Source organism: Rutilus rutilus (genome assembly GCF_951802725.1).
Source record: "Rutilus rutilus genome assembly, chromosome: 17".
Lineage (NCBI taxonomy): Eukaryota > Metazoa > Chordata > Actinopteri > Cypriniformes > Leuciscidae > Rutilus > Rutilus rutilus.
In genome coordinates this window covers 4,835,274-4,850,768 of record NC_140230.1, presented here as the reverse complement: position 1 = coordinate 4,850,768, position 15,495 = coordinate 4,835,274, and the positions used below count along the sequence as shown (strand labels likewise).

The window sequence follows — 15,495 nt, the reverse complement described above, 5'->3', positions numbered from 1 at the left end:
AATAAAGCTTGCCAGAAAATAAAACTCATTTAGCCAGTTCATACAACAACAGACCCATGCGACTAAATTTCCCATTATTCTCTGTGGCAGCGCTAAATAGATAAATGACATAATGCTGCAGTCGCACACCTAATGCACATCAATTTGCTGTTCATTTTCTTGCAATAACACTATAAAGCTTCCAGTCTTTGTGAGTAAGTGCAAAAAGGGAAGGTGTCCATTATTTTTTTGACCAAAGGGCAGCATTAGTTCAGGTCAGTCCCGCATGGAACGACATCTGAGGTGTGAGCGACTGCTGGTTCGTCTCGTCCTCCATCTCTGATTGTACTGGGATTGAGAGCCTGAGAGTTCTGAACCCACTTTTTGTTGTTGCTATTATGTGTATAAACTAGTGACGCATCCAAAATAAAAGTTTTGTTTACATACTATGTGTGTGTGTGTACAATTATTTTGTATAAATACACACATATGCATGTATACATTTAAGAATGTCTATACTGTATTTATACATAATTTATATTTATATATAAATAAAAATTCTTAAATATATGCATGCATGTGTGTTTACTTACATATACAAAATAATTATACACACTGCACACACATATATTGTGTAAACACAAACTTTTATTTTGGATGCGATTAATCGTTGCCCAGCACTAGATATTATATAAATATTATGTGTTATAATTGCTATTATGTGTAACAAAGTCCACTAGAGGCAAGCTTGATGAACCCAAGTGCAGTTTTATTAACATTAAACTGAACGAAATACTAAATTATAGTGATGGGACGGTTTAAACGCAGTTTTCAAAGCACTATTTTATCACACACTGTGCCGATGCTTGTGTCGAAATGACAGTACCACGTGATTAATGATGTTTGAAGCTTCGACTCGGGACAACTGTCGGTACAGAATTCGTTCCACCTACACGATCCGTTTCACGCATGCGTTTCATTAAATAACAAACGGGTTATTGTGGACGTATTTTGTTATTCTGTGCCGTGATGAAGACAGAAATATTATGTTGGTGCCTGTAACAGTTTTATACACTGCTGTCACGTTATTTGAGCTGTTTCTGGATGAAGGTAGACTGCTGACAGTGTGTTGACAGAGTTCAGGGAAAACTTCCTAATGTCAAGTTTAAAATGAATACGCGCTTAAGGTGCGTGACAAAAACACACGTGCACTTCAGCTAGTGCGATTCAAGTGTTTACATGGTTAAAAACGACGTACGCCACCTGTTTTAATACGATTATAGTTGATGCGATTATGAGCTTATCACATTATTAAGTATTGTGTTTACATGAGGTAAAGCATAATCGCAATATTGCTAAAATCCCATTATACGCATGCGTAGAACGGATCGTGCAGGTGGAACGGATTGACGCTTTGCGACCTCATGCATAAAAAGGGAAATGATTATGGAGGAGGCTTTATTTAAATGATTTAACACCACACTTCCCTATAGCATAATTTATATTTTTTACTATAATTATGATCACATACTTGTATATTTTATATTATTGATCAATATGCGAATCTGTTGACCAGGCTATATCCCACTCTTTTATATGTCACGGAGTGATGTTATTCGAAGCTTTGTTTGGTCACGTGCCTTTTCTGCTCCGCTGTGATTTGTTAGATGTGGTGGAGAAAACATGTGTGACCACCAGATGTCGCTAATACGCATTGTGTTAAAAGCTTCGAGTAATGAACCTTTTTTTGGCACAATTTGATTAAAACGCCTCAAATGCTTCAGAAAGCCTTGGTTTCCCATCACTACTAAATAAACAAAGACTTGACTTGACTTGACTTGGCCGTAAACCGAAACATAAACTCACCAACAATGGTTACAGGGAACAAAGCTAGACCTGATGACAATGGAAACATGAGAGCTGTTTACACACAGAGACTAATGACTAAACAAGGAACACCTGTGAACAATCAATATGATCAACCAATAAGAGCATGACACATAAGACTCAGGAAACACGATCACAGGAGGGCAAGGAATCACATGACAGGAAACCAGGAAACATGACTGTGAGAATGACAAAATAAAAGACATCAAAACTTAAGCTTGAAACAAAACCACAACACAGACGTGACAACTCGGGTCCATTAAATTATATTATTAAATATAATTTTTTAGATTTTATTAATGTGTATATATAAATGTATATGTAAATGTTGAAATAAACATTTTAATAAGATATAATAATAAATGCTTATCCAGTATTTTTCAACTAATGTTAACAAAATATTGTAAAGTGTCACCAGTTGTACTGTAAAATATTTTTACATTTGTGGTTTTGACAGGTAAAAACTATGAATTACCATATAATTTACTTTAATTTGTGGTGGTTATCGGTACATTTTAAGGTAAATAGCATCTGATGTATTAACATTGAATCACTTAATATAATATATACGGTTATAACTCGTAAAATATACAGGCATCAATTTACCATCCTGTAATACCAGAAACATATCAGTATTTTTTACAGGTATGAAACAGCTTCACAAACCGTCTTTTCAACCACACAGTATCATTATTTCTGTGGTACAATAAATCAGATTATCACAGAAGTGTTGGGATATAAACACTGATATCCATGAAAGCGATCGAAATAGTGCCAATTACCTTTTTAAAAGTATCTTGATGCTTCAAATAATGATTGTATCAATTACACCGTCACACCAGTAGGTGGCGACAACTGTGTTAAAAGATGTATTATTCGTCATTGAATCATTTATTCAAGAGATCCGTTCAAAAGCACTGATTCATCCAGTAAGAAAACGTACTCGGTTACTGACGTAACCTCGGTTCCCTGAGAGTAGGGAACGAGTATTGCGTAGCTATACGCAGTGGGGAAACTCCTTTCCTCGAGAATATCGAAGCCTATATTTAAAAAGCAGTGCAGCTGCACAGCAAGTACCATAAGAGCAGCTAGCTCACCGATTGGCTGTGCTGCAGCAACTGCACATCCTATGGCGAAGCGGGTCTGATGCGTGAACCAGTGAGACCCGAGCGCCAGAATGGGCGTGGCTTATAGCTATAAAAGCCCATCATTTCGCCATAAAATCAGGTTAAATTGACTGAAGCAAACACCTGACAGATTGCAATAGTGCGGCATGCTACTCAATACTCGTTCCCTACTCTCAGGGAACCGAGGTTACGTTAGCAACCGAGTACGTTCCCTTTCGAGAACGGTCTCTTCATATTGCATGGCTATACGCAGTGGGGACTTAATGTAAAACGCCGCACTATGGCAACTGACTCTGCTGTGAACTGGAGCCTAGGGCATAAGACCGAGAGTCACAGTACAACATGAGCCCCTAATAAAAAAATTTGAAGGGAAACCACAATGGGGATCAGATATGAATCGGGGCCTTATGATACAATATGCAAGTGGGAGCCTACCGGGACCCGTACACACCAATGAACACTTACTTACAGGACAATATGTGCTTATGACAGTAAAGTGTATTAAAAAGAACACGCAGTGTTGTGGCACACAGTGCTAAGTCCGTCCTACGCAGGTCTCTGAATGACTCAGGGTCTGGGCCAGACTCGTTCATAGCTTGAAGAAGTTTGGCCTGGAAAACCTGAAACACCGTCATGGTGTGCAGGGCCACAGCAGCCTGGCCGGAGGCGGTATATGCGCGTCCAGCAAGGGATGAAGTGTTTCGGCAGGGCTTAGATGGGTGGACGGCTCGAGTTCTCCATCCAGCGGTGGGTGGGCATAGATGAGCGGCGACCGCCTCTTAGAGAGGGGGCAGCTTCTTATAAACTTTTTCTGTGGCACCGTCAGCAGAAGAGAGCGTCGCTGAAGCAGAAGAACTCGTGCGCACTGAGTAGGGGGCGTGCCACAACTTCTTGAGCTCGGCATGGACTTCCGGGAAGAAGGGCGCTGGTTTGTGACTGGGGTCCTGCTGGCGCCCGGGCAGAAACCATCCATCCATCCATCTATTCTTCGGGTGAGGCCCACTCGAGCCCGAGGTCCGCCACGGCCGCGGTCAAAATGCGGAGCATTTCAGAGTCAGAATTGGTCCCAGTCACAGTGGCACCTGACTGGGAGAGAGGGGCAGGGTCCACCGAGGCCGACCACTCTTCTTCCGACACAGCAATGGAGAGACTGTCGTCTTGTTCTCCCTCGTCCGATCCGCCGAATGAGACGAGACCCACCACTCGCTGGGAGGGGCGCTGGTCTGCCTGAGTAAACAGGACCGGCGAGGGGGATTGCGAAGGAGAAAGTGAGACACGCGGGGACGTGGCCGGGGACGTATGCAGAGGGACTCAACAGGAGCTAGTTGCTCTTATGGTACTTGCTGTGCAGCTGCACTGCGTTTTAAATATAGGCTTCAATATTCTCGAGGAAAGGAGTTCCCCCACTGCATATAGCTACGCAATATGAAGTGACCGTTCTCGAAAGGGAACAAGTATTTATGAGTCATTGAATCATTCATTCAATATGTAGCAAGCCCAATTGGAGAACTGATGATGCTGAGTTTTTCTTTTTTATAATTAATTGAAATTATTTTAATATTTTTAAATCGACTGTATACATTATAATTTTTGTCAGCGCCTCTAGTAAATTACATGTTATTTTGTTTAGTTCATAATCGTGGGAGAATCACAATCTCTATTTTAAACCAAAAAAATCATGATTCTCAATTTGTCCAGGATCGTGCAGCTCTTGTGGTCTAATACGGTCTGTCAGAGATTACATGTGTTTTTCTTCATCTGACTTTCTTTCTGTCTTACAATAAGACCTTCAAGCCTCAAGCTTTAAAATGGTTTCATACTTTCAGGCAGGCTTTGTCAAGCCAACATCAAAGTGTGTCATCAGACTTTATCTATCTAATTAACAACACGCTATGTTTGTGTATTGTGTTATTAGCTTAGCAACATGCTAACGGGAAACTATTGAAATCAGTCACAAGTCGAGTCTCCTCTCATACACTAACACTACGTTGTATTTGTGTCTAGTTGCATCAATTTGGTTTGATGCTGCTTTAGATGGCAGTTGTCTGTGTTGGCAGCTCAGTGTGTGTGTGTGTGTGTGTGTTAATTCACTCTCTGTCTCTGTCGGATGTGTTGAAATGGCACAGCATGTTCCTGCGATTCACATAGACTCTCATTTTCTCAGTAGTGGAGGTGTGTGTGTGTGTGTGTGTATCTGCATAACTGTGCTGTCCATTAAAGTAAAAAAAAAAAAAAAAAAAAGTAAAACAATTATGTCGTGTAAAGAAACATATTTTACTTACACCTTTCATAAATGTGAGTGTACACATCTTTATCATTATTTTCAAAACTGTTAAATATATTGCTAAAATTATCATGAATTTGAAATTCGTAAATATCATTTATGTTTTGGCAAGTTGCACACTCATGACAACCTGAGCCAACCTTGCCTTGTCAAATTATCAGATTTTTCAAGATATTTGTGGGCCTTGATACACATTCAGGAGGGTTGTCATGATATCATTTAATATATATATATATATATTGCATGTTGGTTTCATCACATGGCAGACAAAAAATGACCAAATATGTATTACTATTTTAACGAAACTGCTTATATTTTTTTCTAAGAACTAATAATAAAAGACTAGCCAAACTTTTAAATAAGATTTTTCTTATTAAAGAATTGTATTCTTTTAAGGATTTTTTTTTTTTTTTTTTTTTTTTTTTGGTGATATCATGACAGTTATGCCAAGTCATTTTTGTCTGCATCACACAATGCATATTTGAATAAATTAATAGATCTGGACAAAAAAAATTGCGCAATTGCATCGAACCCTATTGCTTAAGGGTTGTTCAAAGCCCCAAATATGCAATTTAACAACCGTCCAGAACAACCTCACAGCAGAAACACCCCGGCATCTTCCCACAACTCGCTCGCGTCATGCCGTGAGTTTTGCACAGGCAAACAGCACTCATATTTTCACATCCAGTTCATTAAAGCACTCTCTCGATCAGCCCTGACTATGCAGTCATGAATCATGTATGCAAATTGTTCTGTCTGCACTAAAGCGGATCGCCAAACACTTGCTACCTTGCATCACTTTTTCCACTGTTTAAGAGATTTGTGCGTTGCCATGGATACTCTATAAATGGCTTCAGAAATGTTCTCTATAGCCTTGTTGAACCAGTTTTTATTTGAAAACATGGACGGGTTTGAATAGAGAGATGTAGCCTTTGGTTCGGCTCTTCTGCAGTGCTTGGCTCTTTGAGCGTTTTGTTTGCCTCTTACACCTCGCACTGTGTCCAAGTCAGATCTAAGCGTGTTTGCAGACTGAATCCTGGCAGGCCTGTTTGGCTGATAAAATCCTCTTCTGCAATGCATGCTGTGAGAAACCAAAGCACAAATTACACGGGCATCTTTGGTGAGCATTTTTTGGGTCCTTGTATCTGTCATTACTTATTACTACTTTTATTATTATTACTTAAGTGGGCGGCTCCTTTAAGGCTTGTCAGTAAACGTCAGTATCTATATTGCTTAAATTATCATGAATTTTAAATTAATAAATAGCATTTATGTCTCTGTGAGTTGCACCACGACATTTGACAACCTGAGCTAACCTTGCCTTGTCAAATTATCGGATTTTTCAAGATATTTGTTGGCCTCGACACACATTCAGAAGGGTTGTCAATGTCATGATATTTGAATATATATACTGTATATATTTGACATGTTGGTTGCATCACGTGGCAGACAATAAATACCAAATATTTATACTATTTTAACAAAACTGCTTATATTTTATTTCTAAGAACTAATAATAAAAGACTAGCCAAACTTATTAATAAGATTTTTTTGAATTAAAGAAAAATGTTATGATTGGCTAATGTCATTGCATGGGAGACTGTATCAGTGCCCACTCGCTATTGCGTGTGACTAAGGGTACGTTTACACGACAACGTTATATTTAAAACGGAGAAGTTTTTCCTTTGAGTTTTCCGTGTATTTTGTCAAATCGATCCCCATTCACACGGATCCGCGAAACCGACTGAAAACGCTGTATTCTGCTGCCAGGCCAGTAGATGGCGATGAAACACTATAGACTGAACACGTAATACGCATGTGCATGACGTCACACGGAGATCGTTTTCAAAAACGTCCAATTTGAGACCCGGTTTCAAAAGTTCGCGTTTTCAGGCACCCAAAACGCCGTTTTCGTGTAAATGAACGGCCAAAACGCATAAAAAAGTTTTACGTTTTTAGTTGAAAACGGTGTCGTTTAAACAGCCCCTAAGTCATTTGAAAACATTATCCATGTAAAAAAAGACATAGCATAATGAAATCATTTGCTGTTTGTGATGCAGCTGCTGTCAGAGCCATTTTACATAACAATCTGCAGTCAAATGCTCCGAACAAACATACAGTTCTCTGACGCAATCCGGGACGCTATTAAAAATAAACCATCCGTTTGTTCCCTGATGTTCGGGTCCTTCTGAAGTCTGACTAAAAAGCTGTTTAAACAGGTCTTTTACTCTTCGGCCTTGCTTTACTCTTCCATTTGTGCTGTTGTTGTGACGTGACGCTCGTGTCAGGTGTAGACATGTCAGCTGTTTAGTGACTGAACGCCAGTGGGCGGGGCCTGTGTTGCAATGATGTTAAATGATTCGTTGATGTCTTGCTCCACAGGCAGACATATGCAAATGTTTTTATGTTTATAATAGTTTATAACCATTTTTTGAAGGTCTGGGTCTTGTCTCTGGCTCTTGTATAAGTTTGATTTTATACAAATGTTCAATGAACAAGAAGTTACTGTTAAAGTCCTCCTGTAGTCAATAATTGTATCCCTTAAAACTCATCCTTGATCACCAAAATTACATATTTAAACGTTTTTTTCCTTGAAATAAAATTCTTCATGCCTTAAAATAGGTTGAATGTAACTCGACACCCTTGCTTCATTTAGTATAAGCAGTTCTATGAATATGCAAATGAGCCCCGCCTCCACTCACTCACTCAGCTCAGACATCCACACGTTGACGATCACACGTTGATCTGATTGGTTACAAGGTAGTTTGTGACGTCAGAAACACCAGCGATTTCAAACCGTGTCTTTGAGACTGTCTTTGGTTCACTGCAGTTTTAAGGAGAAAATACTCAGCAATGCTGTCGACTAATGAATTTACACATGGTTTGTCTTAAAGCATATTAAAAACACCACATAGACATATAAACAACATTAAAACTTGATTTTCACCACAGGGGGACTCAAGTTTTTGCTTTATTTCGCCAACGAAAATAGTTTCAAACAAATCCATAGCAGACATGTTGTGCATTCCTAAGCAACACACTCATTACTCGTTGTTTCGTTACTGTTTCGTAATCGGCTGCTTTGAACAAATTGGTTGAATAAATGATTCCGTGACTCACTTATTAAGTGATTTGCCGCCACATTCTGGCAGTTTTAGTTTCATATTTAAAAGTATAATTTAATTTTTCCATATTCAAAGTGTTACTTTTGAAACATTAATTAATTGTACCAATTTAACTTCTGTGGCTCCTCTGCAGTGCAAAGATGAATTTTGTTGTTAGTGCTTTCATTTGATTAGTAACAGCTCTGTATAGTGTCTTATTATTCTAATTGTATTTATTAATTAAATACAAGACATTTTACAGGCAGTAAATGATGTTGATGAATTCTAGGAGGTGCTGGTTTGGTCTTGGTCTCAACACATGCAGGTCTTGACTTGATCTCGGTTTAGGTGGTCTTGACTACAGCACTAGTTTATGACGAGGAGGATCTTTTAAGCTAAAAAAAAAACATGCAGGATGTTTTAATGGTACAAAGACCCCTTACATGCCAAAAGATCAAATAAAATTTGATTTCTTATGTTATGACCCCTAACAGTGTTTACACACCTAAAGAAGTCAATCTACTGACTATTGTTCTCCCTACACATCAAACTGAAGAAAAAAAATGACACTCAGGACCTTTAAGCATTTGAAAAAGCGCTCACATTGTCTTGTTCAGAACTCATTTGGTAACTCGCTCTGCTCAAATGAGTTGAAGATCTGAATACCCTGATTAGAGCGCTCTCAAATGAGACGGCTACACCCCTTCCCTCTTCCGCCTCTTCGTGTAAGTGTGAAACGTCCTTCCTGCGAGTGCGTCCGAGTCGCTAATGAGTGCAGTGCTGAGGAAACGTCAACATTTGGGCCCCTTCAATTATTTCTATTGGTTTTGCACTCGGGAAGCGAAGCCTCTTGTGAGTGAGACCGCTAATGGCTAGTGACAGAGAGGAGCGAGATCTCACAACCCAAGTGTTGGCTTTTCATATCACATCCTTTCAGTTCTCGGCAGCCCAGCTGAGCCTTTTGGCCTGAACCTTCGTTATTATGCATAGCTTCCTCTTTTCCATCATCTGCCTCGTCCTTTCTGCCTCACCCCCAAGAGTTTCTGTTTTCAGCCTGAGTCTGTATGCATGTGTGTGTGTGTGTGTGTTGAGACTTCGAGCAGTTCATGAGGCTTTCTTCGAGCCTCGTTCTTCACTCCAAATGTGAGGGCAGACGCTCATTTTATGCCAGTAAATTGAACGTTTTCTACCAGAACAGCTGAGGCTGTATGACATCATCTTGGAGAGATTAGGGAAGTTGATAATACATGAACAGAGAAGGCCATTAGCATCCCCATTCCTATAAATGGTGATACCAGTTCTCAGTGATATGTGTCGGGTGCCCGCTCTGATAACAGTAACTTTCTCAAATGTTTACAAAACAAGCGGGAACCCAGTGTGCCTGTATCTTTCTCTATTGCTGTTCTATTACATGATAGAAAGTCTAAGGCCTTCAATAGCCGTACAGCAAACCCAACTAATCTGGTGCCTATTACACGTCAAACTAATATTGCTGTGGGGAAAAGTAAGTCTGTTAAGTTAGCTCTTTTAAACATTCGCTCACTTAAAAATAAATCACTTCTAGTCAACGACTTAATAACCACAAACAACCTGGATTTTATGCTTCTAAATGAAACCTGGCTAGAAGACAGCTACAGTGCAACAATCCTCAATGAAGCAGCCCCTCCTAACTTTACTTTTATGAGTGTCTGCAGAGCTGTTAAGAGAGGTGGGGGTCTAGCTGCTCTTTTTAAAGATATCTATCAATGTAAGCAAATATCATTTGGGAATTACTTGTCTTTCGAATATCTGGGTATTGTGTTAAAAGGTGCTCCACGCATTTTACTTTTCATTATTTACAGTTCTCCAAAATACTCTCCAGCCTTTGCTGAGGACTTTACAGAACTGTTATCAACAATTACCTCAGAGTTTGACTGTTTTGCCATTGCTGGAGATTTTAACATCCATATAGATAATGGAGAAAACAATATGGCAAAAGAAATCAAAACTGTTTTAAAAACTTTTGATCTGACTCAGCATGTACATGGACCCACACACAATCGTGGACACACTTTAGATTTACTTATCAGTAAGGGTCTAAACATTTCATCGATTGTTATTAAGGATGTAGCACTGTCTGATCATTTCTGTATTTTCTTTGATATATTGATCTCTCCTGCCACTGAAGCGAGATCTGTGTCTGTCAAGAAGAGATGCTTAAATGAGAACACTAGTGTCCTATTTATGAAGGCTATATCCTTAACACCAAGCATATCTGCAGACTCTGTTGATTTTCTCCTTGATTCTTTTAACTCAAAAGTTAAAGGTGTAATTGATGATATTGCTCCTGTTAAAGTCAGGAAGAAGAGTGGCAGACAAAAGGCACCTTGGAGAAACTCAACAGCAGTGCAAAATATGAAAAGACAATGCAGAAAAGTAGAGCGCATGTGGCGGAAGACAAAACTTGTAGTCCATTATAACATCTACAAAGACAGCCTTCATGCTTTCAATATGGAACTAGGCAAAGCTAGACAGACTTTCTTCTCAAATATTATAAACAGCAATTTAAACAACACACGCACTCTTTTTGCTACTGTAGAGAGACTGACAAACCCCCCAAGCCAGATTCCCAGTGAAATGCTCTCAGACAGCAAGTGCAGTGAGTTTGCTTCTTTCTTCTCTGAGAAAATCAATAATATCAGAAAGGTGATCAGCACATCCTTGAGTTGCGCTGGGGTCAGACAGACCAGACCACCTGAGAAAGTAGTTACTATGTCTGATTTCAAAGAAATTGATGGCAAAATTTTGGAAGAAACCGTACAGCACCTTAAAACATCAACCTGCGCTCTTGACACACTTCCCACATCGTTTTTCAAAAGTGTGTTAAACAGTTTAGAAGCAGATCTTCTAGAAGTGGTAAATGCTTCACTTCTCTCTGGGAGTTTTCCAAACTCCCTAAAAACTGCAGTTGTCAAGCCCCTCCTGAAAAAGAGCAATCTGGATAAGACCATATTAAGCAACTATAGACCGATCTCAAATCTTCCCTTCATAGGCAAGGTCATTGAAAAAGTTGTCTTCAATCAGCTGAACAAATTCTTATGCTCGAATGGATACTTTGACAATTTTCAATCTGGTTTCCGACCACACCACAGCACAGAGACAGCGCTCATAAAGATAATAAACGATATTCGCTTAAATACTGACTCAGGCAAATTATCAGTGCTGGTACTACTCGACCTCAGTGCTGCATTTGACACTGTCGATCATAACATACTTCTTGACAGGCTGGAAAACTGGGTGGGGCTTTCTGGGATAGTCCTAAAATGGTTCAGGTCATACTTAGATGGGAGAGGTTATTATGTGAGTATAGGAGACCATAAGTCTGAGTGGACATCCATGACATGCGGAGTCCCTCAAGGCTCAATTCTTGCACCACTCCTGTTCAACCTGTATATGCTCCCAATGAGCCAAATAATGAGAAAGAACCAAATTGCTTACCACAGCTATGCAGACGACACACAGCTCTACTTAGCCCTATCGCCTAACGATTACAGCCCCATTGACTCCCTGTGCCAATGCATTGATGAAGTCAACAGTTGGATGTGTCAAAACTTTCTTCAGTTAAACAAAGACAAAACTGAAGTCATTGCGTTTGGAAACAAAGATGAAGTTCTCAAGGTGAACGCATACCTTCACTCTAGGGGTCAAACAACTAAACATCAAGTCAGGAATCTTGGTGTGACACTAGAGTCAGACCTTAGTTTCAGTAGTCATGTCAAAGCAATAACTAAATCAGCATACTATCATCTGAAAAATATAGCAAGAATAAGATGCTTTGTTTCCAGACAAGACTTAGAGAAACTTGTTCATGCTTTCATCACCAGCAGGGTGGATTATTGTAATGGACTCCTCACTGGCCTTCCCAAAAAGACCATAAGACAGTTGCAGCTCATACAGAACGCTGCCGCCAGGATTCTGAGCAGAACCAGAAAATATGAACATATCACACCAGTCCTCAGGTCTTTACACTGGCTCCCAGTTAAATTTAGGATTGATTTTAAAGTATTATTACTGGTATATAAATCATTCAATGGCCTAGGACCTCAATACATTGCAGATATGCTCACTGAATATAAACCCAACAGATCACTCAGATCATTAGGATCATATCAGCTAGAAATACCAAGGGTTCACTCTAAGCATGGCGAGTCCGCTTTTAGCTATTATGCCAGCCGCAGCTGGAACCAGCTTCCAGAGGAGATCAGATGTGCTCCTACTGTAGTCACATTCAAATCCAGACTCAAAACACATCTGTTTAGCTATGCATTTACTGAATGAGCACTGTGCCAATGTTCGTCCGACTGTTTGTACTGTATTTTATTTTGTATTCTTCTAAACTGTTTTAACTATTCTTATTTCTTTTTATTATTTTAATTTCTTCTATGTAAAGCACTTTGAATTGCCATTGTGTATGAAATGTGCTATATAAATAAACTTGCCTTGCCTTGCCTTGCCTAAATGGTGCTAGCTCAGTTCGCACAGGATCCCCCCCGAAAGTATGCAACCTGCATACAGCTTTGCTGTTTTATTGCCTAATGAATGATGCAGTTGCGGGATCCACCAGCAGTGATTAACTTTCCCATGGTTTTAATTATAGTATTGCAAACAGCAACCAAAATAGAGGTCCTAAACACTTTTCTGATTCATAAAGTAATGACAATGAGTCATTGAATCATTCACTCAACCAATTTATTATAAAACATTGATTCATTCAGTAACGCCACTATTGAAACGTGCAAAGGTTTGATCCTGCTTTGGCTTCGTATTGAAGTATTTTCGTTGGCAGACCAGAAATAAGTAATGTATTTACATATAAGTTTGGGGTCAGGAAAGAAATTAAATTAAAACACGGCAATTTAGAATTATTCACCAAGGATGCATTTAGGGGTGTGACGGTTATTATATAACCGTGAGACCGACGGTTATAGTTGAACACCGTCATTAGAACTCTATAACTGGCAAAACCATGTTATTAAAATATTTTTTACAAACATTTCTTATCATAGAGAATGTTTAAATACTAATTCAAAACAATTGAAACTATTAATGGTCTACGTCGTTTCCAACTGTATTTGATTCTTTGCCAAGTACCCTCTGACCGACCGCCAATCATTTGAGATAGAAATAAAAGCTATGACTGTGATATAGTGATGTGCCATCATTATGAGATTTATTAAACAAATGAAAAACATTTGCAATAATAAACAACGTATCATTACCGATAACTGATCGTGCAGGTTAATACCGCTTGACTGGCCCCAAACATGTTTGATTTACAGTGTGTATATAGCCTATATGATGTGTATTACATTTTAGATAAAAAACAATTGTAATAAAAGATAGGATCATAAGATGCGCAATATATCGGGAGACCACTTAATGAAGTTTTGTTTTGTAAATCGTCAGACATGATTTTTAGCACTTCATTAAGTTTTGCTTTGTTAAAAGCCTTTCTTTGAAGTGAATTTCGTTTTGTGCAAATTGTATCTTAATTTTAATAAATGTTTCATCAACCAATTGCATGTATTTAATAAATAAAAAGCAAATATAGCAGACAATATAATAACCGTGACATGGAGGCGCCGGCGTGCCGCGTTCACTTGCATTGCATTGTGAACTAGAGCGCATCTCATCGTAAATGAATGAAACTCAGCGTAGGCCTATGCCTCATACATTAGCATTAAATATCTTTGCTGCATCCTTTCTAGAACAGACAAGGGCTTTCTTGCGGCTCGCATCAGCAGAGCATTGCATTGTCCATAGGCCGCAAAACAATCAGCGGATGGCGGGCGGGTGCGGCTTTGAAATTTGGTCAAAAAACGTTGGTGCGGATGATGAGTTTTGTGATGCGGTTGAGGATGAAATAATACCCCATCCGCGTATAAGGATTTGTTTACTGTGTGTGATTTATTTAAAACAAAGCACGTTCATTGCAAAGTTTTTTTTGTTAAGGATTTGTTTACTGTGTGTGATTCATTTAATGGAAAGCACATTCACTGCTAGTTGTCTTGCTGTTAATTTTAAATAAACGTAGAGCAAGTAGCTAATCATTGTCTGCTCCTTTATTCAAACTAAGTTGTCCTATAACAGACGAACGTCACAAGCTCTCCGAAAATACTCATGTTTTTACAATAGAAGTGTATTGTGATTGATTACTGAACAGAACCATAAACTTTTGAACATTAGTGTATATTTTAGATAAATCAGTTATATTAACATATGATGTGAATCCTGTCTTGCAGCCTCTTCTGGATGCGTTGGCCGATCTCCCTGAATGGTATGGAGTCAAAGGCATGCAGGCCAACTGGATTGGCGACTGTTCAGGCTGCTTTTTCAACCACATATTGAAGGTACTGAATGCTTCATCTATGAATTTCCCTTTCAGCTCTTGTGCAGCCAAACTGGATTTGCATTTATCAGCTCCACGGCTCTTTTCAGAGGTGTATTTAATGCTAACTGCTCACACGGCGATCGCTGTGAAATGATGAATTTCCATCCTGGCATATGAGCGGGTGCGTTACATCAGGTTTGATTCAGAATTTGGCTGTGTACTGCGTAGTACAGCCTTGTTTCTTCAAATCTGTTGTTGTTTCTGTTGTGGGAGGATATTTGTGCTTATAAAGGTCCTAATTTGATTTCCAGCACAGAGAGTGCCTGTTTGCCCAAATCTGTTTATCTATTGCATGTCTTTCTCTCTCTCTCCCAGGCGGATGGTCATGACACAGGGGAGGTGTTGTCTGCATACACCTGTTCTCCAGAGGCCGTGTTCGGAGCCGCTTATGTCTCAGTCCTGTCCTCACACCGGCTGCTGCACGGCTCCAGTGCCCTCAAACCAGCTCTGCTCAGAGCCCTGAGACATGGGAGAGGTGAGACACACACACACACACACACACACACACACACACACACCTCACACCGGCTGCTGCACGGCTCCAGTGCCCTCAAACCAGCTCTGCTCAGAGCCCTGAGACATGGGAGAGGTGTGACACACACACACACACACACACACACACGGGGTGGGGGCCTGATTGAGTTAGTTATTAGTGTGTTGAAACTGGTGGTTATGGTAAGGGGC

The 15,495-nt window shown here is 39.6% G+C and overlaps 1 protein-coding gene across 1 annotated transcript in view; it reads left to right on the top strand.

Moving 5' to 3' along the window:
- Nucleotides 1-15,495, top strand: part of lars2 (leucyl-tRNA synthetase 2, mitochondrial) — a 110,169-nt gene that overhangs the window by 45,039 nt on the left and 49,635 nt on the right. The window contains exons 8-9 of the mRNA XM_084435413.1: nt 14,663-14,770; nt 15,127-15,286. Of these exons, the coding sequence (XP_084291539.1) occupies nt 14,663-14,770; nt 15,127-15,286 (268 nt within the window). The remainder of the gene's footprint in view (nt 1-14,662; nt 14,771-15,126; nt 15,287-15,495) is intronic.